General features: G+C 39.3%; 5 protein-coding genes across 6 annotated transcripts in view; 3 read left to right on the top strand and 2 right to left on the bottom strand.

Moving 5' to 3' along the window:
* LOC126791775 (uncharacterized) overlaps window positions 1-8,731 on the bottom strand; it is a 90,266-nt gene extending 81,535 nt beyond the window's left edge. The window contains exon 1 of the mRNA XM_050518249.1: window positions 8,726-8,731. The gene's annotated coding sequence lies outside the window, so the exon portion shown is untranslated. The remainder of the gene's footprint in view (window positions 1-8,725) is intronic.
* Window positions 4,216-8,301, top strand: LOC126791780 (serine/threonine-protein kinase STY13-like). Of its 2 annotated transcripts, none has more exons than XM_050518258.1 (3): window positions 4,216-4,343; window positions 4,633-5,632; window positions 7,745-8,301. In XM_050518258.1, exons 2-3 carry the CDS (start codon window positions 4,728-4,730, stop codon window positions 8,082-8,084), a joined length of 1,245 nt encoding a protein of 414 aa, XP_050374215.1. In that variant the 5' UTR covers window positions 4,216-4,343; window positions 4,633-4,727; the 3' UTR covers window positions 8,085-8,301. The 2 variants fall into 2 exon arrangements, with proteins under 2 accessions (XP_050374215.1, XP_050374216.1); XM_050518259.1 differs by having other exon boundaries at window positions 4,228-4,343; window positions 4,689-5,632.
* A 7,677-nt stretch (window positions 8,732-16,408) lies between the features above and the next one.
* Window positions 16,409-18,296, top strand: LOC126790672 (pentatricopeptide repeat-containing protein At4g31070, mitochondrial). The gene has a single exon (XM_050517002.1). The coding sequence runs from the start codon at window positions 16,441-16,443 to the stop codon at window positions 18,238-18,240; it is 1,800 nt and encodes a 599-aa protein (XP_050372959.1). The 5' UTR covers window positions 16,409-16,440; the 3' UTR covers window positions 18,241-18,296.
* Window positions 18,297-18,490: 194 nt separating this feature from the next.
* Window positions 18,491-24,171, bottom strand: LOC126790673 (zinc finger CCCH domain-containing protein 16). The gene is given in 11 exon segments (XM_050517004.1): window positions 18,491-18,901; window positions 19,340-19,412; window positions 21,476-21,674; window positions 22,161-22,269; window positions 22,484-22,638; window positions 22,641-22,686; window positions 22,791-22,887; window positions 23,029-23,124; window positions 23,235-23,332; window positions 23,594-23,741; window positions 24,022-24,171. Coding segments are annotated over 11 exon segments (1,113 nt in total). The 5' UTR covers window positions 24,066-24,171; the 3' UTR covers window positions 18,491-18,853.
* LOC126790671 (protein REPRESSOR OF SILENCING 3) lies at window positions 24,137-26,733 on the top strand. The gene is made up of 4 exons (XM_050517001.1): window positions 24,137-24,411; window positions 24,517-24,717; window positions 24,814-25,167; window positions 25,263-26,733. The coding sequence occupies exons 1-4, from the start codon at window positions 24,217-24,219 to the stop codon at window positions 26,442-26,444; spliced, it is 1,932 nt and encodes a 643-aa protein (XP_050372958.1). The 5' UTR covers window positions 24,137-24,216; the 3' UTR covers window positions 26,445-26,733.
* The last annotated feature ends 217 nt before the right edge of the window (window positions 26,734-26,950 follow it).

The following is a 26,950-nucleotide window of genomic DNA, read 5'->3' as shown; positions in this document are numbered from 1 at the left end:
AAATTATATTTGAGTTGAATTTACAGAGCCGATGAAACAAGAGAGGAGCAAAATGTTGGAGGTGAGTCTTATCGTTCAACTTATATGCAGTTTCATCAATTCCTTTTTTACCATAATTAGATTAGCAAATAAGAACAAGCCTCACACCATTCATGACCTAAATTCAGAAAACACTTGGACAATGGCACCCCGAATCTAGGAAACACGGAAACGTGCATACACCCACGTTTCCCGCTTCCGAAGCGGAACCACTCCGGAACCACTCCGGAAACGTCCGGAAACGCGCCGGAAACGCCCGGAAACGCCCGGAAACGTGCCGGAAACGCCCGGAAACGTTCGGAAACGTGTTTCCAGAAAAATGAGTTTTGGAAACGCGGTGGAAACGCGAGTTTCTGAATTAGAAACGCGGTGGAAACGCGAGTTTCCGAATTGGAAACGCGGTGGAAACGCGAGTTTCCGAATTGGAAACGCGAGTTTCCAAAAAATAAAAGTTTTTTTATGTTTTTTTTATTTGAGATTTTGAATTACTTAAATTAAAATTTTGTTATTATATTTATTTTTTTTGTATAATTTATATATATTTATAATTTTTTTTATTTTGACGTTTCCAAAACGTACCCGCTTCCTAAATTTTTTGAAAAACACGCTTCCGCGTTTCCAAACGTTTCGCTTCCACGTACCCGTATCCGATTCCGTGCAACCTAGCCCCGAATTCAGACCCAGATTAAGTGATAAATCATAGATCACATTCACATTCATAGAGAAATAACATAATTGGTTTTGAAACCCAGCCTGAGCATTCATGGAAATCTAATTCCAAAATAATTAAACAAACCTGACAATAACAAAAAAAATGAGTTAGTATTGTGAGAGTGAAAACAGTGACAACCAAAGGAGAACTTACAATCTCGAAATAGATTTTAGCGATTTGAGAGATACAAACTTGTTCGTATCTGAAACTTTGTTGGCTAGCTACCTGGATATCTTACTCCACAGATGGAGCCGGAGAAGATGGACTTGGACGTGACCCGGTCCAGATCGGACTTGCTGAGGTGGAAAGTAGCAGTGAGTACTCCGTTGCCGGTGTTGGCGTTGAGGGTTTGGGTCTGCGGCAGGAGGCAGGGGACGACGACAGTCTGGAGGGGAGGTTGTGGAGCTTGATCTTGCAGAAGCATGGGGAGGAGGAAGCTAGGGTGGATGACGGTGTAGGCGGTTTCGAAGCGACGGGGATTTTGAGGAATGGGTTCTGGGTTTTCTTTCTTTCTTGTTGTCTAGGTTTTTTTGAGCGAATGAAAAAGTGAAGAAAGAGATCGGAGGCTAAAAACGCATGGGGTATAAGTGAATGAAAAATCTTTTTTTTAATTAAAAATAAAAAATTATTTTTAATACATCACACCACATAAATGTGTAGTATCATGTTTAGATAAGATTAATAAAACCCTACACTCCTTCAAAATTTAAGAGGGAATTGTTGGAGCCAAGATTGAAATTCAAATCTCCAAGTTAAAATGGAAAAATATTTAATATCATGTATAAACAACATTGATATGTTGTCTAATATGTAAAGTTTTCAGTCAAATTTTCCTTTTCTTAGCTAGACAACATGTGTATGTAGTTTAACGTTCACAACACGTTTAAGAGGGAAAATTGCGATGTTGACTATTTTGAGAGAAAGAAACCAAAATATTGATGCAAAGATCAAACAAAATTTATGACAACTTTATTTGAACCACATATAAGTATTGTCTGAAGACAAAATCCGTTTTTGGTCTTCAACTGGGTGAATTATCTCATTTTCACTTACAACACTTAAGTGTTGTATGAATGAAAAGCATAAAATATCAATTTTCATGACCCTTATAAAACGACATATAATTTTCTATGTGTTGCTTAGACAACTGGGATAACAATAAATTTCCCAAATGTCGTCTGAGTACTATGGGATGATGCACTTTTTGGCATAGTGGCCCCACTGTTTTAGCATGATATTTGCAAAACTTGCATGTTTTAATAAATGATTTTACTTGGATCCTAAACAATATCCTTGCATGTCGATCTATTATTCGGAGCTAGGAGTCTTCCCTTCGAGAGCCATCGTCTCTATTCGTATTTGTTATTGTTTTCCTTCGTTGTTAATTATATTTGTATCTACGAGGTTGCTTGTAAAGTACTTGTCACAATCTGTGTCTATTTCTAATTTGGGTTGTTGATCATTTGTTAAACTTGGGCCGGTGACTAATTTCACCATCTTCCGTCTCTTTGTTTGTTAAACTTGTAACTCTTGTAATTCGCGGAATTATTTTTGTTGTTCATTTCTCTTTTAGACTTGTTCAAAAAATTTATTCACAAGTTTTCCTTAACTTAGTGAGTGTTACAAACAAACTTCTTCATTTGTTTCACTTGCTAATCTCTATTTTAACTCAAATATATTGCTTGCATCCTTTATGAGATGTGACATCTGAGTCATCAATGATCGGTCTGGGTAGGCGTCAAAAGCTGTTGGTTTTCGTTGGTGGCTTAAAACCTTGGCGGCGCTCAAAGTTGCAGTGGCAACGTAGATATTTCGAGTTGTGGGTCGCCGTCATTGAGACACGTAGGTCGACGACGAGGTTCTGGGCATGGGGCTACGCCGAGATGCGCCTATGTTGCGGCTTGGGGTAGTGTCGATGTCCAGAAGAGGAAGTCTGATAAAAGCATATCGGAGATGGGGTGCCCAGATCAACTTTCTGGGTGCCCTAGCTGATATCGATTTTCTGTTTTTTCGTCTTCTTCCGCAATTTTTTTTTTCAGTTGAAGAAATTTCTCAGGATTTTTCATCTTCTTCTGTCGAATTTTTCATGGCAGAAGGAATTTTTTTTCTTCAGAATTTAGGCTTCTAGACCTAGGAACTCAGGGTTAGAACTACATGTCGATAACATGTTACAGAAGAATGTAATACACATCAGAATAGGGATAAACATCATTTTTATTAATTGAAAAATGGTCTTTTATATAGACATTACATTGAGTATCCCGTAGAATCAGAGATTATATATCATTCTTTATCCAGACTAACCTATACTAATTAGGACAAGATACACCGGAAGATTATAGAGAGTAATTCTCCTACAACAACCTATAGGATTAGAAAGAAAAAAGTCACTATATGCCTTTTTTTTCATCATCTTCAATTCTTGGAGGATATAAGAGGCTCCTCTAACTCCAAAGCATCTTCACGAGTAGTCTTTATTATGATTGTTTTTAAATTTTAATAGCGTAGTCTTTATTATGATTGTTTTTAAATTTTAATAGCGAAAGCACCTCAAAGACATCCTCCTCTAGTTTGTTTGGGTCATTTGACCCCCCCCCCTATAAAAAAGAAGGAAAAAAAAGAAGTTATGTTTAGAGGATTTCCTCACATCTAGTTGGGTCTCGTACCTGGCAGTCTAGCTCCTTCAGAAGCAACCGAAACAGGTCCAGTAAAGCCAGAAGCCTGTTGCCCCAAGTCAAACTCTGGCTTGCCCCCAAGTCCCCAATAGTCCCGGTCAAACCCAACCGACCCATCGGCCAACCGGGATTAAACTTAATTCTGACAATTTTGTCAGGAAAGAACTATTATGGGTTTTGAATAGAAAAATTAGCACGGTAAACCTCTTATATATTAGTCAGCAAGAAATTTGGTGCATGTAGCAGAGTTCTTGTTTCAGAACCCACTTCCGTAATTTGGAGTATGTAGCAAAAGTTCTTACTTTGAAAGCCACTTCGCTTAGGGGAGGCTTACAAATTTCTTTTTTGAATGTTTGGGCAGGCTTTTATATATAGTTGCTCTAAATAATTTCTAAGCTTGATATTATGATAGGTGATTTCGAATTGTGGATTAAAACTTTCAGTTGGAGAACTAAACTTTAGTAAAAGATATCATGAACATTGTTGACTAACTTGACTTATTTTTTTTCAAAGGTCAGCTTTACTTACTTATATTCAGACATATTATCGAGAGAGAGAGACCCGTTAATTTAACTTGCATTCTCAGCGTTCTATTTAAATTAGCTGGAAATGAAAGTTAATCATGATTTTTTCTCATGTCTTTTTGATTTATTTTATGTTGTGGAAAACAAATATAAAAACAAGAAAAGAGTGAGAGAATGTACGAAAGGAGTCAAAGGACCGCACCAAAGAGCCGCCCAGCCTAATAAATATATATAGTTAAAAAATAAAAAAGTAGTGAAACGAGAAAAAAAAAGAAAAGGAAAGCGTGAGAAGAGGGAGAAAGAGAGAGAGAAACGAAGACTGGGAAGAAGAGGTCTTCGACTCTTGGTGTTGTGGATTTCATTCGATCTCTCAGCAATCCATCCTCGATTTAGGTACGTTCTGGATTCCATCAGCCTTGTTCGACTCACAGCTTGACTATTCTCCCCGTTCGTAGACTTTTTGTGTGTTTCGATTTGTTGTTCAGGACGATCATCCGTCTAGATTAATCTCCAATCTGTACTTTTCAGCAAAAGCTGCTGCTTGCTTGCCCTTGATTTACTCTCTATCATTCTTTTGTATCACTTTAATCACACAGTCATCCATGATTTCATTTATTTCTATGCGAGTCTGATTCATCCCCGTAAAACCCTCTTATTTCTGTGGGTCAATTTTGGTTTTCAGGAATTCGAGAAAGACTTAGTTATAGTTTAAGCAGTTATCTGATGTTGAACATTTAGGGCAACTGGCAAGGTTGTGCTTTTGTATTGGAGTCGGAAATGTTGGATGCAAAGTACACCGGAATTATAGGTCTAAACAACAATGATAACAACTACTACGATTTGTCTCAAGTCTTTTACCACAAACTCCACGAGGGTGAGGGTACAAACATGTCCATGGACAGTATGCAAACCAGCATTGATGGAGGCTCTGTTGCCATGTCCATAGATAACAGCAGTGTTGCTTCAAATACTAATGATTCCCACACTCGCATCTTGAACCACCCAGGCCTGCGCCGACGCACTAATGACAACTACTCTGTTGCACAAAGCGTCAATCGCGGAAGAGTCACACATGCCCTCAGTGATGATCAACTTGCCTGTGCTCTGATGGACAGCAATTCCATCACAGAGGGGCTTCAGAATTATGAGGCATGGACAATTGACTTAAGAAAGCTAAACATGGGTGAAGCTTTTGCACAGGGTGCTTTTGGGAAGCTGTATAGAGGCACTTACAACGGCGAAGATGTTGCTATCAAGATTTTGGAGAGGCCTGAAAATGACCCAGAAAAGGCTCAGATTATGGAGCAACAGTTCCAACAGGAAGTCAAGATGTTGGCTACATTGAAGCATCCAAACATAGTGCGTTTTATCGGTGGCTGCCGTAAACCGATGGTTTGGTGCATTGTAACAGAGTATGCTAAGGGTGGTTCGGTACGTAATTTCTTGATGAAGCGGCAGAGCCGGTCAGTTCCATTGAAGTTAGCAGTGAAGCAAGCTTTGGATGTTGCGAGGGGGATGGCATATGTCCATGGTCTCGGGCTGATTCACAGGGACTTGAAATCTGACAACCTTTTGATTAATTCAGACAAATCAATTAAAATTGCTGATTTCGGGGTTGCCCGTATTGAGGTGCAGACAGAAGGAATGACACCAGAGACTGGGACATACCGCTGGATGGCTCCGTAAGTTTTCTTTGACCCCTTAGCTGTGATATATTTCCGGTTGTTACTTTTTTGTCTCATACCGAACTGTAATTGCCCTTTCTGTGACCTTTTGTTCTTAGGCTAGATGATCCTGTACTTGATTGGTCATTTTCAGTTTCCCTCTTGGTATACTATTAGCCAATTTTACTTTCCGTCTGAGAATTTTTAAGAACATCTTAAATTATCTTTTGTTAGGAGTATTTGCATTTACCTTTGGTTGTTGATATTGGTATATTCTCTTGATGTTCATAGTTTCTGATTTGCATTTAGTTTGCTATTTTAAAAGTCTGAAAGAGAACTTGTGTAATTTTATTGAAAGTGTGATTCTTGTTTCTTAGGATTGTCTGCAATTTACTTCCACTTGTTGAGAATGGTTTTTTTTTTCTCTTGATGTGTTCATGTAATTAAGTTTGCTACTTTGGAAGTCTAACTGAAAATATATGGCGGTGCACTGAATGAGGGATTCCTGTTTCCTGTAACAAAAATGGTTTCTCTGGTTTCAAAATCATGTCTTGTACTATTTTATGAGTATGCTCAAAATCTTGGATAACTGATATTAATTGTGTAGAGATAGATAAGTTTCCAGCCGGCCGTGTGAAATCTCCTCACATTAACAGCAGTTGTTATTAGAGGATTTGTCTGATATCTGTAATAGAAGATGCCTAAGGGGGCTTATACACAGTGGCTGAACTAGGATCTTGTACCACCAGTGTGAGCTTTCTGGTTCTTCATGTTTAGCCGTAATCTTCTCTGTTAAACATCCCCTTTATTGGATTTAGCTGCAAACGGCACAAAACCTGTAAAGTAAAATCCCATGAGTAGATGATACTAAATATTTGAATCGTGACACCTTATGATGGTCAGATGGGGTTTTGTAAAGTATTGGCTTGAGGGCCAATAGATTCGTGGATGAAATTCGACGCATTAAATTAACCTATTTTTGTATTGATTTAATTTCTGTTGGTAGGTTTAGTACTCCGACTCTTCTCTGTTTACTGCATACAAAATATCAAGTGCACCATCCAGTATATAAAATACAATCTGAAATTGGTCTATGATTCTGAAAATAGTTTTCAAGTTATAAGCATCACTTGTAAGTTGTAACAGATCACTAGCATCATTTCATCGGTATAATAGTTCAGCAATTGCATGAAATATAAGCCTTTTAGCGACAAACCATTGCACAGTTAATAGTTCAGCATTTGACTCTGATGAAGTTTAAAAACAAATATTTGGGCAAAAAGAAGGCATGTAAGTGTGTTTTGAAAATTATATATCTAAGTAATGACATGCTAAGATAGAACGTAGAGAAGGGATCTTATATCAAAATTTTACACACACAAAGAACTGATAGTGCATAAATATGACTCAACGAATGAATTGACTTCCACTCATATCGTGTCGTGTTGTACTTTCTTGTTTAAGCTCAAATTCATTTCTTATACTGTCTCATTTGGTCTATTGTGTTGACAAATTTGTTTTCCAGGCCAGTTTAGGCCATGTTGTTTAATTTCATTTCTTCATATTGTATGTTACCTGCAATTTCTGAGGTGGGACTTTATTTCAGCATGCTTCCCTCTCATCTGGCTGTAAGTGTATTGGATGACGTGGACCAGATGTGGCCAGATTGAGTTGGACATGGGGACGAATTGTTTGTTGTATCAAGTTAAACCCAAATGCAACGTTCTTTGTCAATCACTCATTTGAGCATGTAATTGCATCCTAATTGCATCATGACTTATGTTTTCTCTTGGGTTTCTTCTTTGTTGCTTTTGAATTTTTTTCTTAATTTGTGTTTGCAAACTGGCCTAATTGGATGGCATTGATTAGTTGGGTTAATTTGAAGCTTGTCAGGTGTTGTTGTCAAATAGACTCATTAATAAGTTCATGATGGGAAATCAGAATAGTGAAAAGGTTTCAAGATTGTGCTATTATGTTGTATAATCAGGAACATGTTAATGATCTTTATCTATTTTTTTCAGTCTTGAGAACTGCTATTAGAAATTTGTTTATTACTTACCTAGAGTGCGTAATATATTAACTTATAGTTGTCTGTTGACTGCGTTTATTATATCATATGACTCCCTGCAGGGAGATGATCCAGCATCGGCCGTACACTCAGAAAGTTGATGTTTACAGCTTTGGGATCGTTCTTTGGGAACTCATCACAGGAATGCTTCCATTCTCGAAAATGACAGCCGTGCAAGCAGCGTTTGCAGTTGTCAATAAGGGTGTCCGTCCTATCATTCCCCCTGACTGCTTAACTGTTCTCGGTGAGATAATGACGAGATGCTGGGATGCCAACCCTGATGCCCGGCCACCCTTCAGTGAGGTGGTAAGAATGCTTGAGATTGCAGAGACAGAGATCATGACAACTGTGCGGAAGGCTCGTTTCAGGTGTTGCCTGACCCAACCAATGACAACCGACTGATCCTGAAAGATATTGGAAAGAAAGCAGTTTATTACAATGGAATGAAAAAGTGGAAAAAGAGATCAAATAAGGTGATTATATGTAGCCTTGTGTATTTAGCAGGTTTTATTTCTTTGTTAAGATAGAAAAAAGATGTCTTATTCAAAAACATATTTCTTTTTGGGATCTCCATGTTAATTTGTCATTATGAGTAATAGAAGAGGAGAATTCATATGTATGTATGCATCAGATCTTTTGCCATGTACTGACAGCTTGGTTCTGTTCTGAAGAATTATAGGGGAAATCACTTTCTATTTCAATAACCGCTGCATTGCTACTGTGTGCAACCTATCTTAGCGTTTAAGGCGGTCTCCAACTAAAATGGGTTATTTGGTGCAGCATAATAACTATGTCCTTATTGAATAATATGAGAACCTGTATATAGGCATTACATAACCACAAGTAGGATTCGGAGTCCTAATCGATTACAGAGATGTAAATCTATTTCTTACAGAAAACCTAATAAGACAAAGACACAATGGTAGAATAATAATTCTCCTGGAACACTCATCTTTGTATCACATGTCTAGGTTGCATGGTGCACATAACGTTGCCTCGGTAAAAACCTTGTCAAGCAAAATAAAAACCTCTTGGTGAAACAAAAGCTTGAACGAATGGAAAAAGAGCACAACACACCGTCTACATTTGATAGCATTATGTGAGGTAGACTCTTCCTGAAGTCTATGAAACAACTTCCCCTGATTAATGTCATAATCATGGAGTACAAAGAACAACGTATACAACGTTCATTACATGCTTCTCAAAAGTAGTCTTGAGCTAATGATTAATCACTAATCTAGTCACACATCCTTAGATCATACATGCTATACTTAGCCAAACTTAGATCTTAGGAAATAAGATTGCATAACAACTTAAAACAAGATTTTGCAATGAAAATCAGATTCTCAGGTATAATGACATTTACTTACTTAAACGGCCATAACTTCTTCATTATAATAGGTATGAGTGAACCGTAAAATGTTCTGGAAAGTAGACACCCGTGAATTTACAATGACATAAAGTCCACAACCCAATTCGACTGGAGCAGTTCACAGTGCTCTTTCGAAGTTGACTGACTTACAAATTTCCGGACAGAACTGTCATACTTTCTTAAAACAGCCATAACTCACTCAATACGATATATATAATCGAATAGTTGGTGTGCCTGGAAATTAGACACATAGACCTTTCCAACGCTACCAAATTCACCATATTTCATTGAGTGAGTTGTCATGTAGGTCTCGTTGAAGTTGACCTACGAAACTGGACATATTCTGATTTGTCACATTCAATGTGTCTTTCACAAAGAAATGGGGGAATAGACCAATGAATGACTGATGTTTGGTCCGAGACGGAATCGTACGCATCCTCTATGTTACCAGTGTCGACTACTCCACCAGTGGCGTACGTTGTTGTTGTTGGAGCTGCTGGTGGCGTTGGTGTGGATATGATTTGTGTTGGTTCACTAAGTGTAAAACTTAAACCCTTGTCAAAACAATAATACAAGTCAAATAAGGATGCATAGACGCATAGTTGATCACATCATAATGAAAGCAACAGTTGTTGGGTTTCCAGCCCATGTGTTTTTCCTAAGATGATTTCTTAGAGTATGGTGTTCTGGTAAGGATATGGAATCTTTATTGATGATGGTTTACTTGTAGAAGGAGGAGGCTTTACAGCTTACCACTATTAGAAATATGATTCCTATTTGGTGAGGAAACATGTTTGTGCTTATGGCTATATAAGGAGGGGTTATGCTCTACGTTTAGGCATCGCAGAGACAAAGAGCAAAGTGTGTTCCATTCTCTGTTAGAGGGTGAGAGAGGGCAGAGAGGAGAAAGATAGGAACAGAAGAGTCCTTGTTTTCTTAGCCTTTCTTGTGTACCCATTATTAATATAGTGAAAGTGTGTTTCTGTCCGGTGGATGTAGGCAAAGCTATTTGCTGAACAACCTTAAATATGTGTTCTTGTGTTATTTCCTTTGTGGTTGTTTCTCTTGGTTTGTTGTGCTGGTTCTGTTTCTCTGACTAACTTGTTTACCGATTCACTACAAGAACAGTTTCCCAACAACACTTACATATATGAATCTATAGCTCATTGAAACTCTTCATCATCTTTACTTAGACGAAATAGAGAGTCCAAAATTGGCTTTCATATAAACACATATGGGTATGAGTTCTTGCAACCGATTATAGTACGTTCTATCGAACGTCGCAATCTGACTGCATAAGCTCTCTATGATATGGAGGCATTTAATTGAGAAATTAAGGTCATTCGGGCACTTTCATATCTGTATCAAGATCCCTTTATAGATATGCTATAACCACTATCATACGTTGCAAATCAGTTTTCATGGACACTACTACTGATCAAGTAGGGGAAATCAATTATGTCCATAACGAGAAAATATAACTCATCATAGTCAATACTAGGATAATGAGACAATCTTTGCGCCAAAAGTCCTGCAAATATCTCATGACTTTATTTTTCTCATTACACTTACGAACAATGACTAACATAACAAGTTTAGTTTAGCCTGTATTCATTCTTTCCACTTCGGTCAAGTTGCTCATCATTAATACTTTACGATAGAATAAGAGCATAAGCGAATACATCATCAATCATGGGAGATCAATCCATTAACACACGCGCACGGTTTATATGATCAATTGAGAGATTTCTTTTGTTCCCTAACATCAACAAAAGGAGTCTGTAGCGTCCCACAGAAACTTAGTTGATAGACATGTTAAGAGAATATCTCTTAATGGTGGGTGGAATATTTGTGCATACGCTGTCACATCCCGGGACCGCCCGCCGTAACACGATATTGTCCGCTTTAGGCACTGCCCTCACGGTTTTGATTCTGGGAGCTCACAAGCAGCTTCCTAATGGGCCACCCATCCTGGGATTACTCTAGCCCGAGCAACCTTAATTTCAGAGTTCCAATCCCCTCCGAACCCATTAAGCCCCCAAAATACATCGTGTTAGATGGAGGTGGGCATGTAAACATAAAGCACATCACCCCATCTCCGTTGGCCGATATGGAATATTACAATCCACCCCCTCTTGGGAGTCCGACGTCCTTGTCGGCACACTCGCACCATACGGCAGAGTGGCTCTAATACCAAATTGTCACATTCCGGGACCGCTCCACCGTAACACGATATTGTCCACTATGGGCACTGCCCTCACGGTTTTGTTTCTGGAGCTCACAAGCAACTTCCCAGTGGGTCACCCATCTTGGGATTGCTCTAGCACGAGCAAGCTTAACTTCGGAGTTCTAATCCCCTCCGAATTCATTAAGCCCCCAAAAAGCCTCGTGTTAGATGGAGGTGGGCATGTATATATAAGACACATCACCCCCTCTCTGTTAGCTTATGTGGAATATTACATACGCAACTCGCTTCTTTTTGGTTTTTTATTTCATAGAATAATGGTATCCTCCTCATTTAGGTAGGAGCCAAGATCGAAGTTATGACCATTACTAGTCTATATTTGCATTTTTCGCCCTTGTTTTGTGGTGCAATACCACAGGCACCAACAACACCACAGCGTACGATAGTGTCGTCGTCGGCTTCCTTCCCATTGTCAGGGATGGTGCTAACAGTGATAGGACCAGTTTATATGAAATTCTCCCATATTCTAAGAGTTCCAATCTTACTAGCACATCACAGCATTTATGTATGATCTCGTCACTTTCGCAATATCGGTCAAGTCATGGAGTATTGAATCTTTGGCTTTCTAGAGGTCGATAATGCGTTGCACTTCTTGCTTACTCATAGCAGTGTGGGATCTTAATGAGGCATAGTGTCACACCACGTTAATTCATGGTGTTAAAACCGGAATGGGAGTATTCCATATCTCCCCCTAACGACAAGAAGTATGTCTCATCTAAGTGACCGTCTACGGATATCGCAGGATAGAGATCCACAGTTGTAGATTGGAAATAGCAGACAAGTGTTGGTGATTCATAATCAAACAAAATACTTAATCGTTTCATATATACCCATTGAGATACGAAAATTGAGGCACATAAACAACTTAATCAAATAAGCGTTAGTGAAAAGAACTTTGAGATCGTATCCAGTAACCATCTGGTACGCACTAAATGCTTGGTGAGTTGTGGGTCCAAAACGAATAAGTGTCGTTGCATGCAACATTACATATCTCCATGCAAAGACCAGTAGGTTAGTACCCATAACCAAGTCCGAGCTCTGCTGGATCGTACTGTGAATGAACACGAGGAATTATATGTTCAACGACGATTCCAGTAGACATGCAAAACGAAATCATCAAAAGTCTCGGAGGTAAACTCTCCAGTGGTATCCAATTGAATAGATTTGAGAGGATGAGAACGGTGGTGGGCCCTTAGTATGATGATAATAGTTAAAAACTTAGCAAATCCAGCATTTCTTGTGTATAACAAAACGACGTGTGACCAAGCGTCGATGCTCTTAACCTATAGAATAAAAATACTGAAAAATATATGCATTCGGTTGGATAAGGTCTACTAATGTCACCTTAAATACTTTGTAATAATGAAATATGCTCAATTGGAGTCTTCACAGAAGAAGATGGACAATGAAAGTAATCAATTGAGTAGGTTTTGAAAGATACACAATGAAAATGGAGAACTAGCTAAGATTTCTGAACTGAAGGCATCACAATCCCCTACGAAGGAGTGGACGACACCAGGAAAGGCATAAAAGCCTAACATTGTTGTGAGGAGGCCTCACGGTCTCTCCATGGATTTGCATAGAGAAAAATCGTCCAAACGCTTCCTGAACATGAAAAACGGATGATCATGTGAATTTCAACAAAACAAAACTCTAATCATCATATCACATTCAAAATAACAAAAAATGATCATGTCAAAACCGATAAGGCAACAAAACCGAACCCATGATTCAAAGAATCTTGAGTTACATAAAGCTACTGGTGTAGGCAATCAAAGTTATGTCTGCAAGCTAACAAAACTACTATTGAAGCTTGAAAAAGCTACTGTAAACGAAATCTGACATATTTATTCCTCTTCATTCTTAACACAAGTATCAAGATGAGAATTTATCATTGGCATGTATGACCTTTAAAACTTAGCAAGACATAAAGATATAAAACACATTCTCCGCACAAGATCCGTAGGATAACTACATGCGCCGTAAGATAGTGTGGGTGGTTACGCAATTAGCAAGACACTTGACATTGCCAGGAGACTTCACCATAATAAAATTTAAAAAAAGTGTCAACTTCAAATGTTTCTAGACAATACGCCGTAGGATATTGTAATAACGGGGATCAAAACAAAAGGACAATCCCATCAAGTGCATCACATGGCAATATGACTACATTCTTCAACTTAAGAGTTGAAAAAACATGGTTTTGGAGTAGTTGAATACCCAACAATTAGGGAGGTAAAAACCATCCAATTGGTGCGGGTGATCACCAATAATAAAAGAGTTTGAGCTATGAAACGACTTGGAGAAAACCGAAAAGGATAACCAGAAAACAATATTCAAATAACTCAAAACCTAATGAAACTTTGGCAGAAAAATGCTACAATAAAGAATTTTAGAAATATGTCGGAAAACCAAAGAGTAAACGGAATATGTCGGAAAACCAAAGAGTAAATGGTGAAGAATCGCCGGAAAATCGGTGGTGCCGAAATCTGGCATGTTAGGAGGCCAGACTTCATATCCGACTGGAAACGCCGGCAGAAACCGGGCATTGCTGCCGGAAACACCGGAAATGAACCGGAAAGCGGCCCAAACGGCCGGAAACGTCCGGAAACGTTGGTAAAACATTTCGAAAACGTGCCGGAAACGCCAAAGATCATAACGACGTCAAATTTTGACATTTCAAGGTTTGTTTTCCAAATGTTAAGTGTTAAATTCACAATGTAGTACTATTGGGGTCCCGTGTAACTAAATGTTAAGTTGTAAACGTTGACCATCATGCTAAGTGTAAGGTAAATACAATTCTCAAAGAGATCGACTTGTAAACAAGAAATTGAGAAATTTTATTGAATGTCAATCTTTAATACATCACACACAAACTTCTAATTCCAAAATCAAAAGACTATTACAAAGTCAATGAAAATAACAATGACGGTCGGCCATAACAATACTTGAAATTATAAAGCTAGAATAAGTTTAAAATGACTAATAAAAGTATGGAGTGTCCATTATAGGGGCCGGAGGCTTAGCCTTGGAAGCAAGGGGCTCGGGCTTCATAAAGATGTGGTGAGTCTCGATCTCAGGTTATTCATTCACATGGTTCGATTTGGGTTGTAGAAACTTCTTATAGGCGGAGGATGCCTTGATCATCTGCTTGCTAGCTCGACAATCGCGATTCAAGTGCTTGAAGGAGCTACATTTGAAATATGGAGACTTGTCATTACTGGAATTGGAGGCATGAGGAGGCACACGGCCTCCTTGAGGTTTGGGATGGAGACGGCCTCCCCCTGAGGGTGCGGCGCTGCCACTATCACGGATCCAAGTGTTGGAGTTGGGCCGAGAATGGCCTGGTTGCCTCCTACCACGAGAATTGTTGCTTTGTTGCTGGTATGGAGTGTTCCTTGATTGATTCTTTTGCTTAGGATCTTTCCCATAGTTAGACTGTGGTGTATCAATCTTTTTAGTGCCAACGGGTCTATTGTTATTGATGAGGAGAATCTCATAATGCCTCTCCTTCTTTACCACAAGCGCCATTAAATCGGCGAAAGTTCTGATCTTCATTTCCTTTACATGAGTGTGGTACGTATGAGCTTGAACCTCATAGTTGATTGGAAACATGTCCAATGTCTTATTGAGAAGATCTAGGTCGGTCTTGATGACATCAACGGTGCTAAGGTCGGAATGCAAGCATAGCATATCCTGATTGAAGTCATCCACTCTCTTATAGTCCAATAGACGGATGTTATCCTATCTGACGGTCAATTCAAGGAGAAACTTATCATGAAAGTTGTTGTACCGCAAGCGAAGTTTGTCCCATAATTCTTTAGGATCTTTTACATTCAAGTATTGCCTCTTGAGAGTTGCATAGATGTGATGTCTCATGAAGATGAGAGCTTGAGTCTTGGTCATAGGTGGGAAAATAGTAGGAGGGTCGACAAACATGCCTTGAATCCCTCAGCTTTCAAAAGCGAGCTCCATGTCAGAAACCCAGCGGTGGTATTCCTTACCTTCAAGATCAAGAAGGCCAAATTCTGGTCGCGATGGCGACGACATCTACAAAACGAATACGGAATAGATTAGATTCAAGTATAACAAGAATTGGAAGGGGTGACGTATATGGTCACAAGAAAAATTGATGCAAAATGGCTATACTCACGATCGCACCCAAAACAGCGGTGCACTCAGGCGACCACAATCAATTAATTTCCATTTCAAAACAATCATGACTCCCCTATGACCGTTACACGAAAAACATCGACCAAAGAGAAGAGGGGAGAGTACCCTCGTTTGGCCTCATCCGCGGTATAAGAACGACGAGAGATTGAAATAAGGCAAATATTTCCCGATATAATATATATATATATATATATATATGTTCAAAAGCACGAATGTTAATGAAAAATTACATTTGAAGATGTGGAGAATACGAGAGTAGTTTCTCTTGAGCGAAGATGTTGCTTATTAACTTCGCATTGCTTGCGTGAATATGTCAGATGAGCAATTTTGAATGCTTTGATGCGGGATCTTGTGGGGCAAAAAGTTGATTTTGCGGGGCGAATGCGTAGGAGGCCCTGCGGGGCTGCGTGCAGGGACTGCAGGGGGATGTCGGAGATGCGAGGCCATGCAAAGCAGTCGCCGATGAGGAGCGTCGACGGAAAAGGTGCCGGAGGCCAAAGACAAGGGCGGCCGACGGGAAAAAAAAGGTTTTCTAGGGCTCTAAAAGTTCAGGATTTTAGGGCAAATGCGTGATAACGTGATGCAAAATAATAACTGTGTCTTTATTGAATGATATAAGGGCATATATATATAGGTATTATATAACCACAATCTCGTAGGATTCGGAGTCATAATCTATTACAGAGATGCGAATCTATCTCTAACATGAAATCTAATCGAACTAAGACACACATAATGATAGAATAATAATTCTCCCGAACATTATTTTAGCCGCGTTTTTATTCTACGCATTGATATTGCATCAAGTCATCAACAGGTGGTGGCAGATAGCTTTGTCTATAAATATGTCGAAAAAGAAGATAGTAGAAAATAACCTATGTTCTAATATCTGCCACCACCAACGGTTGAAGACAAGAAGGCAGTCAATCAAAAGCGCGCCTATGCATTCAACATAAACAGGACTTGGTATGCGCTATGCTGATGATCGTGTGATGAGGAGGTTAGTGACGTCTGGCCTTAACATCAAAATCAAAGACTTGGTCTCTAAAGGATTATATCATCAAACCCTTCAAGTCTACAAAGACGAACTCCATTCTTATGGCCTCCGCGCAAACACCTCCATCCTTCCTTCAATCATCAAAGCTTGCTCCTCCCACCATGGCCATGGACTTGGGCTTCAACTTCACTGCATGTCTCTCAAGTCAGGCTCCAACTCAGACTCCGTCGTATCCAATTCTCTCATTTCCTTGTATGCCAAACTTGCACTTGTCGGAGCAGCACGTCAGGTGTTTGATGAAATGCCTGAAAGAGACGTCATCACCTGGAATTCCATCATAAATTGCTATATACAAAACGGGCATCTCAAGAATGCACTTGATGTGCTTAAACAAATGTATTTCAACGGTTTTACTCTGAAATCGGAGCTGATTGCCAGCATTGTATCAGTTTGTGCAAGGACAAGAAAGTATAGACTAGCAAGACAGATTCATGGCCTTGTTGTTGCTGATCACAAGATTAATGAGGAGTCGGTGTTCTTTTCAACGGCTCTGCTTGATTTGTATATGAGGTGTCATCAAACTTCAATGGCCTTCCACGTCTTCTATAACATGGAAGTAAAAAATGAAGTGTCTTGGACCGCCATGATCTCGGGATGCATTGCTAATCACAGCTATGGAATGGCAATAAATTGCTTCCGGGAAATGCAGGTTCAGGGATTGAAACCCAATCGGGTGACCATACTTGCCATCTTACCAGCTTGCACCGAGCTGGGAAACATAAGATGTGGTAAAGAACTTCATGCCTATAGTTTCCGTCATGCGTTTGAATCAGACCCCCATTGCTCAGCAGCATTCATACACATGTATTGCAAGTGCGGGAAATTTTTGCGTCCTGCCAAACTAATATTCGACAAGGTTTCTCTTAAAGATGTTGTCATGTGGAGTTCGATGATTGGGAGTTATTCTGAATGTGGAGATAGCGTGAAAGCTTTAAAGCTTTTTAGCCAAATGCGAGCTGAAGGAGTTGATCCTAACTCTGTAACAATACTGGCCATCATCTCTGCTTGCACTTCACTTTCTTCCCTACAGATCGGATGTGGAGTCCATAGCTATGTCTTGAAATCTGGGTTGAATTCTGACGTTTTCACTGGGAATGCACTTATAAATATGTATGCCAAGTGTGGTTGTCTCATGGATTCATATGAAATTTTCAAGGAGATGCCAAGTACAGATTCTGTCTCGTGGAGCACAATGATTGAAAGCTATGGCCTTTATGGTTGTGGTAATGAAGCTCTGAAACTCTTTCTTGAGATGCAAGATAGACGGATAGAGACTGATGCGATCTCTTTCCTCTCAATTTTATCTGCTTGTAACCACGCTGGCCTGGTGGAAGAAGGCAAGAAGATCTTCAAACAGATGCTAGACGATAGTAGAATAACATTAAATGTAGAGCATTATGCTTGCTATGTTAATCTTCTTGGAAAGTTTGGAAAGCTCGAAGATGCTTGTGAGATTGTAAGATCAATGCCCATGAAACCAAGTAGTAGAATTTGGAGTTCTTTGGTCACAGCTTGCAGGGCTCACGGAAGGTTTGAAATGGCTGAATCCTTGGCGCATCGTCTTGTTAGAAAGGAGCCTCAGAATGCTGCCAACTATACCTTACTGAGCATGGTTCATGCTGAAGCTGGTAACTGGTCTGGCGTGGAGGGCGTGAGGAGAGCTATGAGAGTACAAAAATTAAGGAAATGCTATGGACTTAGCAGGATATAGCTGATATAATGATCAACTGATCATCAGCTTGTAAGGTCAACATCATTAAAGAAATATCGAACTTTTAAATGGGTTAACGATCACCAAAGTTTCTGAAATTTTGAAGAAATGATCTAACTGATAGAGTCAGACCTACATATTGAACAGTGGAGATGTCAATTTGTGACAGTAAAGTTTGCCAAATGCCCTATCCCCAAATACTCAAAAAAGGGATCCCTTACAACTCTTTATAGGGTTCAGTTTTACATGCCAAATTGACAGAACGTAGGAGTTGCGAGTACGGACGTAGTCGAGCAAAGCCACTTATCTGGAGGAACCATCACATGGTTCTAATTAGTGATCAGCTATTGTGTTAGTACATATCCCCATAGCTCTAATATTCATAAGCTGCACTTAGATAAGATAAATCAAGTAATAAGATGGCACACTACTTATGTTCAAATGAGGCAACCATCTGGCCTGCACAAATGAAGTTTTTCCCTTTCCTAGTGTCCACCCTTTTCCTTGCGCTCACCCAACTCAAGATTTCAAAAAGACGTGTCTTTTGCAATCATTTCATGCTAAAAATAACAACTGCAAGCGTTTTGATTTTCCTGTTCATAGAGTACTGAGATTACAAATCAATATGAACCAATGCATCTGGCGGTTCTTCTTCTGGAACCTGGGGAAACGCAAAGTGAGCATGTAGTTGGAATAGGTATGGTATCAAATGATAAGCAATCAGAGTTTTTAAGAAGATGAAAAACAATTTGATATACCTTTTCTGTTTTCTTCCGGTAATAGCAAATAGCAATGGCATGTCGTATCACTCTACTATTTGAACTTTTGGGTTTAAGCATAAAAATCCTTTATTAAATTTCTTAATGCTATACATATTTATTCTGAAATCATCATAAAATATCAACATTGTCACGTCAATTAAGAAAAGGTCAGGTACAAGGATATGTGCCCAACAAGACCAAGTATTTGCATCCAATGCAGAACTAAAAACCATTATTTCTTTGGTTTTATCTCTAAACACAATAACACTTAAAAATGCTAATAAAATCATGCACAATGTGTATGAGCCAGCAAGCTTATCATGAGACCCAGAATGTACCTCTCCAGGTGTCCATTTCTTTTTCAACCAAATACTCATGTCCCCAGAAATCTTCTCCATTTGTAAATTATTTCTGTAGGACGAACAAAATGTGCAAAAGTGTAAATACAGGTTGAAATTATTAATAAATTAAATGCAAAGAGTCCTAAAATAAATAGCTATTTTCTATGTAGCATAAACCAACTGCTTCCTTGATCCTCAAACATAAATTATCAAATGAATATAATTTTTTGGGCAAATTATAAAAAGGTACAATCTCCTAACTTATATTAGAAAAAAAGTCACTACTTATGAATTAATTATAAAAAGTTCATCACATTTAAGTGAAAATTAGAAAAAGATCAACAAAATTAAAAAAATGTCACTTTAAAAATATTTTTTGGACTGTTTTACTTACTCTTTTTCTTCTTTTTTTCCTTCTTTTTCTAATTCCGGCCATAACTTTCCCGTCCGGCGATAGATTTTGACGAAATTGGTACCGTTAGAAAGATCTCGCTCCCCTCTTTCATTTGATATACTACCCACTCCGAATCGACCAACAATACAAGACGCAACAACCATCACAAAAGGTTTCCGCCATCGATGGCGGTGCTCCAAGCAATTCCGGCGAAACCGAAACTCAAGGTTCCTTAATTCTAACTATTCTCTACATTCTGAGCATACTTATATCAATCTCATTTGTATTTTAACAAAACTTCGCATATTTCCACATTTTCTCTCGACATGTCACACCTCCTGTCACAACCACTATCACAAACACTATCACACTACCTCTTAACTAACTGTCACACCTACTGTCACAACCGCTATCACATAACCTGTCACACTATCTATTTACACTAACTGTCACACCCATTATCACAACCGCTGTCACACTACCTGTCAAAACCACTATCACACTACATGTCACACTAACGGTCACACCAATTATCACAACCACTGTCACACACATTGTCCATGTCACAACCCCTATCACACTACCTGTCACAACTTCTATCACATTACCTGTCACAACCACTATCACACTCATTGCCACAGCTCCTGTCACACTACTTGTCACAACCCTTGTCACAATCTCTGTCACAACCTCTGTCACAACTCTTATCACACTACCTATCACAATCACAATCACTGTCACAGTCACACTTTCTATCACACCACCTGTCACAGCCGTTGTCACACTATTTTATGCGACTATGTTGTGAAAAGATGAAGAAGAAGAAAAAGAAGAAGAATGACTGGAATTAACGTACATTTATTTACAATTATGTGATCTTAAACTTCTTGAATCAACTCATACGATCCAAAAATCGATATTAATGTGATGTCACACCCCAACCACACTACCTATCACACTGCCTATCACACTAGCTATCACACTACCAGTCAAACTAACTTTTTACTGTGACAGGTAGTGTGACAGCAATTTTCTTTAAAAAAATCATTTGGGCACTCAGAAAAATGAGATGGGCACCCATGTGTGAAAGAAAAGGAAGATCATGGAGGATTGCGGCCACATTCTCAGAGACACTGGCCACAAAGACCGCCACAGTAGTGTGACCCAGACCCAAAGATCATCTCCGTTATATTCTCTCTCCTCCGCTTCGATGGTGTCGCCAATGAAGATCTCTACTCTGCGACGCCTCGTACAACCGCAAGTACGGGCCTCCTCTGATCTAACATCCTCAGCCTCTACAGTTGCGATGACGCCACCCCTCAGATCGGCTTCGACGACGCCGCCTCCCACCTTCACAATGCCATACGCCGCGCCAATGCAATAGAAGACGAGAGTTGTGGTAGTGGTGCCGAAGAAGCAAAAGAAAGGAGAGGTTTGGATCAGATCGTTCTAGGGCTTTGGATCTGGTGCGGTGCCTGGAGGTCACCGACAACCATCACCGGGGATTCCAGACGGAGGTGCGAACCAGAAAATAATTGTGACCAGTGGTATTTGTGTAAATTTCATGAAATTTGTGGGCAACGGTTTATCAAATTTGGTTTAGTGACTTTTTTATGATTTTGAAACTGTTGGTGACTTTTTTATAATTAGGTTAGTCAAATATGACTTTTTTATAAGAAGCCCTAATTTTTTTTTCTGAAAGGTAATATATAGAATAGAAATTATTTCCACAAACTTACAGTGACTGAACTTCTGCAATTACTTGTCCACTTGGATTCGAAGCAGAACTAAGCCCATCTTTGGGAAAAAGTGGCTGGCTACTTGTAGCACTAGGAAATTGTGATGGCACTGCTGAAGTGGATGTTTGGTCGCCAAATCCTACACTGTGGGTAAAGAAACTTCCACCTGCACTATTATGAGATTGGCTGGCAAGTAAACCTACAATATACAGTAAGAAGGAACGCATGAATCATGAAAATGTAATGGTATTAAACTTTCTGCATATATTTTACTACAAACAGAAACTATTTTACCAATATTCACTAGTATTTCCTTCCCTAGAAATTTATTTACCAGACAAGTCAAATTTCTTCATTTCTGAATGAACCATTATACATATAAGATATAGTCTTAGTGAAAGATCTATTCAGGATGATTGTGGAATCCATCAAAGTTCAGATTGCATCATAAAGTCATTGAGAAAACACCAAAGAAAGCAGTAATGAACACTCCTCAAACACCAATTTGTTCAATTCCAATGTTGGACATCATTAGTGCATGGATAATGTACCCAAGAAAGACTAAATATTTTCAATAAATCCACATATTCCACACTCACACCAATTGGTTTGATTCCAATAAACCAGTCCAAAAAATGAGCACCAATGTCACATTAAAATGCACTGAAACAAAACATAGTCTTACCAAAATTTGCAGATGGAAAATTGTTCGTCTCAAATCCACTTGAAGGATAACTGAAATTCGTAAATGAGCTCGGCTGCAAAAAACCATTATTTGCTGGTGCGGATGGCCTGAAAAAGAATTGCAATGCAGGTCTGTCAAGCCTATTGGAAATCTTGATAACAGGATTCAAGATGTGGATAACAATCTTCAAAGTCAATAAGGGTGAGGGTGCTTAGAAGTCTCAAAAAGGGGAGGGTTTATGTATGGGTGGAAGCATCAGAGAAGGACATATTCAAAAATATTGGGCCTAATGTAATCCACATGTGATAAGTGAGACTTGCCTTTTGTCCAAATCCCGCGTTGAGGGATGTACCGAACTGGCTGAAACTTGATACTGAAGGAGGAGCACTACTTTGTGAAGTCTGAAAGAATGCATTTGCAGTAGTTGAAGGGAAAGAGCTTTGGGTAGCAGTAGAGTTCAGTGGAACAGCATGGGGTTTTCAAACTCACTTGACTTCGAATTTATCAAATTCTGCTCTCTTTCAACCTGTACAACATTGTTTAGTCAGGAGCACATAGCCGACACACGGATATAGTCAGAGACGCATACAAACATTCAATTGTAAACTATGATATTCTGGGTTATCATACTATTGATCGCAAGTTCACCCCTCGCTTAGCATCATCATATGCCGCTGCCCTCAATTCCTCGTAACTAATATCACCAACAATATCACACTTAAGAGAACTGCAAACAAAAATTGCAGTATTTTGATTAGTGCACATTAATTGTTGAACGTTTTACCTAGGGTACCAAAGACAAAGTCATCTATGGCAATGTCTAGAATGTAAGTCTTGAAATTTCTTAAATGTGGCTAATTAAACATACTTTCTTGAGTGACCATAGCAGGTAAGTTTCCAAAGTGGTCTCTCCCGCTCAAAATCTTCAATCATTATACTTCTACAAGCTTCAGTATTTGTGCACCTTCATGTACATAGATTAACAGATGGATAGAAACTGAAGTTAAATCACAAGTTGATAGGGGCATTGTATAGCTATAGAACTGCAAATGTACTATCAAACGAATAACTTACTCATGGTTTGTTGTCTGGTGCTGGTTATCAGATCTCTGTGATGAGGGAGTAGCAGCAGCAGGTGTAGGCGAGGACCAAGTCCATTTGTTCTCAAAAGGCTGATCACAAGTAGCATTAATATTGAATGACGCACAGATCAACAATGTAACTTCCAAAATAAGAAAACCAACATGAGCAATGGCCATAAGAGTCTTTGTCATTGATCAATTATTGAAAGCTTTGAGCCTGTTAAATCGATAAATTGAAATCTTGTAATTATGACTTGCAAATTGAATGAGGATGAAAATGCCCCGAATGATATAATGAAGAACTTCAATTTAATTATAATATGTGAATGTAGATTCGAAAATGGAAGAAACCTTATCGGCTCCGGCTTTTGACTGAGAGTTGTTCTGAACACCAAAACCAAAGGGATTGGAGTTTTGGTGCTGATCTGAGCCAAAGATATTCGACTTTGGCTGTTGCTGAATCACATGAAGATATCTACACTCATCTCCATACTGACAGCTGAAAGAAACATGGCAAACACTTTAGTAAAATAAACAAAGAAACATGAAACAATATACAGCCAGTCTATCTATAATTGGGTTCAGAACTTGAGATAAGATATCATGAAATGGAATACAGAAAAAAGCTGCCGAAAACCTAGTGAGTTTTGTTGGGCTCTCAATCATCTAGTTTGTATTTTACAAGAATATGAGCTCTACTCCAGTCCTATGTCATTGTTTATTCATGACTGTGATATCAAAACAGAAAAAGCGGAAAAGAAGAAGAAGAGAGAGAGGACCTGCCACGCTGAAAGTATCTGCACGGTTCTCTCTTTACCGGCATCGTCGTCTCGGAGCAGCCGGCCGGTTCTATTTCTTTTGTATTTAATCGGTATGAAATTGGGCCATTTTGGATTAAAGACAAGGGCCCAAAGGCCCAAAGCAGTAGGGTTTATCCATACAGAGGCATAGAGCTCAAGTGAAGAAAATCGGAGATGGCAAACGAAAAGGAGCGAATATTCGTGGGGGGATTGGGATGGAGCGTGACGGAAGACGATCTGGAGAGGCTGTTCACCGGCGTCGGAGGAAGCGTCGATGGGATCGATGTAATTAGAACCAAAGGCCGTAGCTTTGCTTACGTCGACTTCTCGCCTGCCTCAGACAAGTCCCTCTCCAAGCTCTTCGCCGCGGTCAGTTGCTTGCTTCTTGCTCTCTTTCTTGCTTTCTTTCTTTCTTTCTTTCTTTCTTTCTTTCTTTCTTTGATTAATTACCTGATGATGATTCAATGACTTCAGTATAATGGGTGCGTGTGGAAGGGTGGGAAGCTCAAGGTCCACAAAGCTAAAGAACACTATCTTGTTCGTATGAGACGAGAATGGTCTGAACAACAACAAGATGCTCAACTCGCTGCTGCAGAGAATACCACCCAAGAAGCTAAAACTGCCTCACAGAATAGCACCAAGCAGCTTCGCTTGTTCTTTCCTGCTCTAAGAACGGTAACTTTTATTCGGCCTATCTCCTAGCATAGCATATGTTCTTGACGATATGTGCTTATTTAATCTCCAACTGCATATGTTTGACTAAATGCATAGGTGAAAGCTTTGCCCTTTAGTGGAACTGGCAAGCACAAATATAGTTTCCAAAGGATTCAACTTCCTTCTGCCCCCCTTCATTTCTGTGACTGCCAAGAGCACGCCGTGACTAGCCCTTCTCCTGCCCAACTAAATCAATTATCTGACCATGTTATCAATGACAGGGAGCTTAACATAATGAATAAAGTCATGGACAAGCTCTTACAAAAGGAAATTCAACATGTTTCTGATTATGCTGATCACAATGTTTCTCTGCCTGGTCAACAACATGATGAAGCAGAGGCAGAGGAAGATGACCTCATAATTAATATTGTGTCAAATAAACAAGAAGAAGACATACTTTCGGCATTGCAGGTTTGTTACAGCCTTCATTTGTTCCTCCTAGAGTTTTCTACTTTTGTTTTTGCCCAAGGTTACATATTTCGCTTTATTCTGTATCTTGTTACTAGGAATTGAGATCCAGTGGAACACAGGTGTGCACAAAGAGTATTCCACCTCCTAACAAAAAGAGAAAATCCCTTCTCATCAATAAATACAATGAAGAGGAATTGGAGTCTGATATCCCTGGCGGAAGGACGGATTCTAAATCTCATTCAAATAAACCCTTTGGAGCTCAACCAGAACTGGGTGTCCAACAATCAACTGCAACGGTTTCATGGTCTCAGAAATGTTCATGGAGACAACTTTTCAGTCAGAGGGACCACAATGGGTTCAGTGTCTCCCATATACTGACAGGCAAATCTACTGACCATACGGAACTTGAATGTGGCACTTCTGACATGCAACAATCTGACAGGAGAAACCAGGACCTGGCAAGTAATGAAAACTCAGACAGCCAGCCCTCTGGGATAGAGTCACTTGAGGGAAGTGCAGAAGATACATCTTCCAAGTCGGTATCTGACTCATATGAGACAGGTATTCCTTCATTGCATCAGGAATTATCATTGACAAAATTGACTGATGGGACTTCCGGGAGTGTAACTGAACAGGCAAACTCTGGTGCTTTTGAAGTTCCCCATTCTAACAGCAAAAAACAGGACTCGGCAAGAGATGGAAACTTAGAAGGCCAGCTCTGTGAGATGCAGCCAGTGGAGGAAAATGCAGAATCTCAACCTCAAAATGCTCTAGGAAACTCAAATAAGTCAGGTAGAGGAGCTTCATGGTGCCAGAAATCGTCCTGGACACAATTAATCAATGACAATACTGCAAGGTCATTCAGCATAACACAAATTTTACCAGCTGGTATCTCTTTCAAGCAGCAAGGATTCCAAAAGCCGAGAGGTGTAGATGTCATGAGCTCTTTTGGCAGCAAGCTCACGGAGACGGTAAAGCAAGATAAGAATAATCTTACTTGTAGAGTGTCCTCTTCTTCAGGGATTGCTGAAAAGGAGGGGAATGGTTTACCACGGCATACTCCTGAAGAGAATCAACAGATTATTGCTGGCAATGACATTGCTTCTTCTTCAGACATGGGGAAAGAGTGTGATTTTACACCAACACCAGCAGCTACAGGAACTGTTAACAAAGGTAAAACCTGCTTATTTGTCAGAAGTGCTGCTTCATTAAATGAATGGGCAAAAACTAAGGCTGCTCTAAGTGGTTCACGGAAAAGAAAGAACACTGACAAGTAGATGATCTGAGAACAGAAAACTATTTCTCTCTGGGATATGATACTTGCACCAATCCAAGTTCACACTAGGATTGCCCAATACAAATTAGTTCAAAGGTTTTAGTTGATGTTAAATAATCTAGGTAGCCATACATGAATTATTATTTCGCCCTTGGCATTGGCAGCATTCTGTATTGGTGACCTAGGTAGCCAAAAATGAGTTATTATCTTGCCGTTAGCATTAGCAGCATCCTGTATCGGCATTCTTGTTTTTCTAAATTCTTGTTTATCTGATGCCCTGAGATTCTCTGTTTTTATCCCTTCAATATTTTTATCCTGCAGTTTTCCTTACATTTCGGATGACGTTTGTTTGTTGCATTATTCTGTTCAAACTATAAAATATAGGCATAATTGTCAAAATACATCCTAAATTTGGTTAAAATTGTCAATTTGCATCTCAAATTTGTATTTGAGTCAATTTATCTCCTAAATTTGGTAAAAATTACCGATTTGCACCTCATCTGTTAA

The sequence above is a fragment of the Argentina anserina genome, chromosome 4 (assembly GCF_933775445.1).
Source record: "Argentina anserina chromosome 4, drPotAnse1.1, whole genome shotgun sequence".
Classification (NCBI taxonomy): Eukaryota; Viridiplantae; Streptophyta; class Magnoliopsida; order Rosales; family Rosaceae; genus Argentina; species Argentina anserina.
This window is presented reverse-complemented; position numbering and strand designations above follow the sequence as displayed.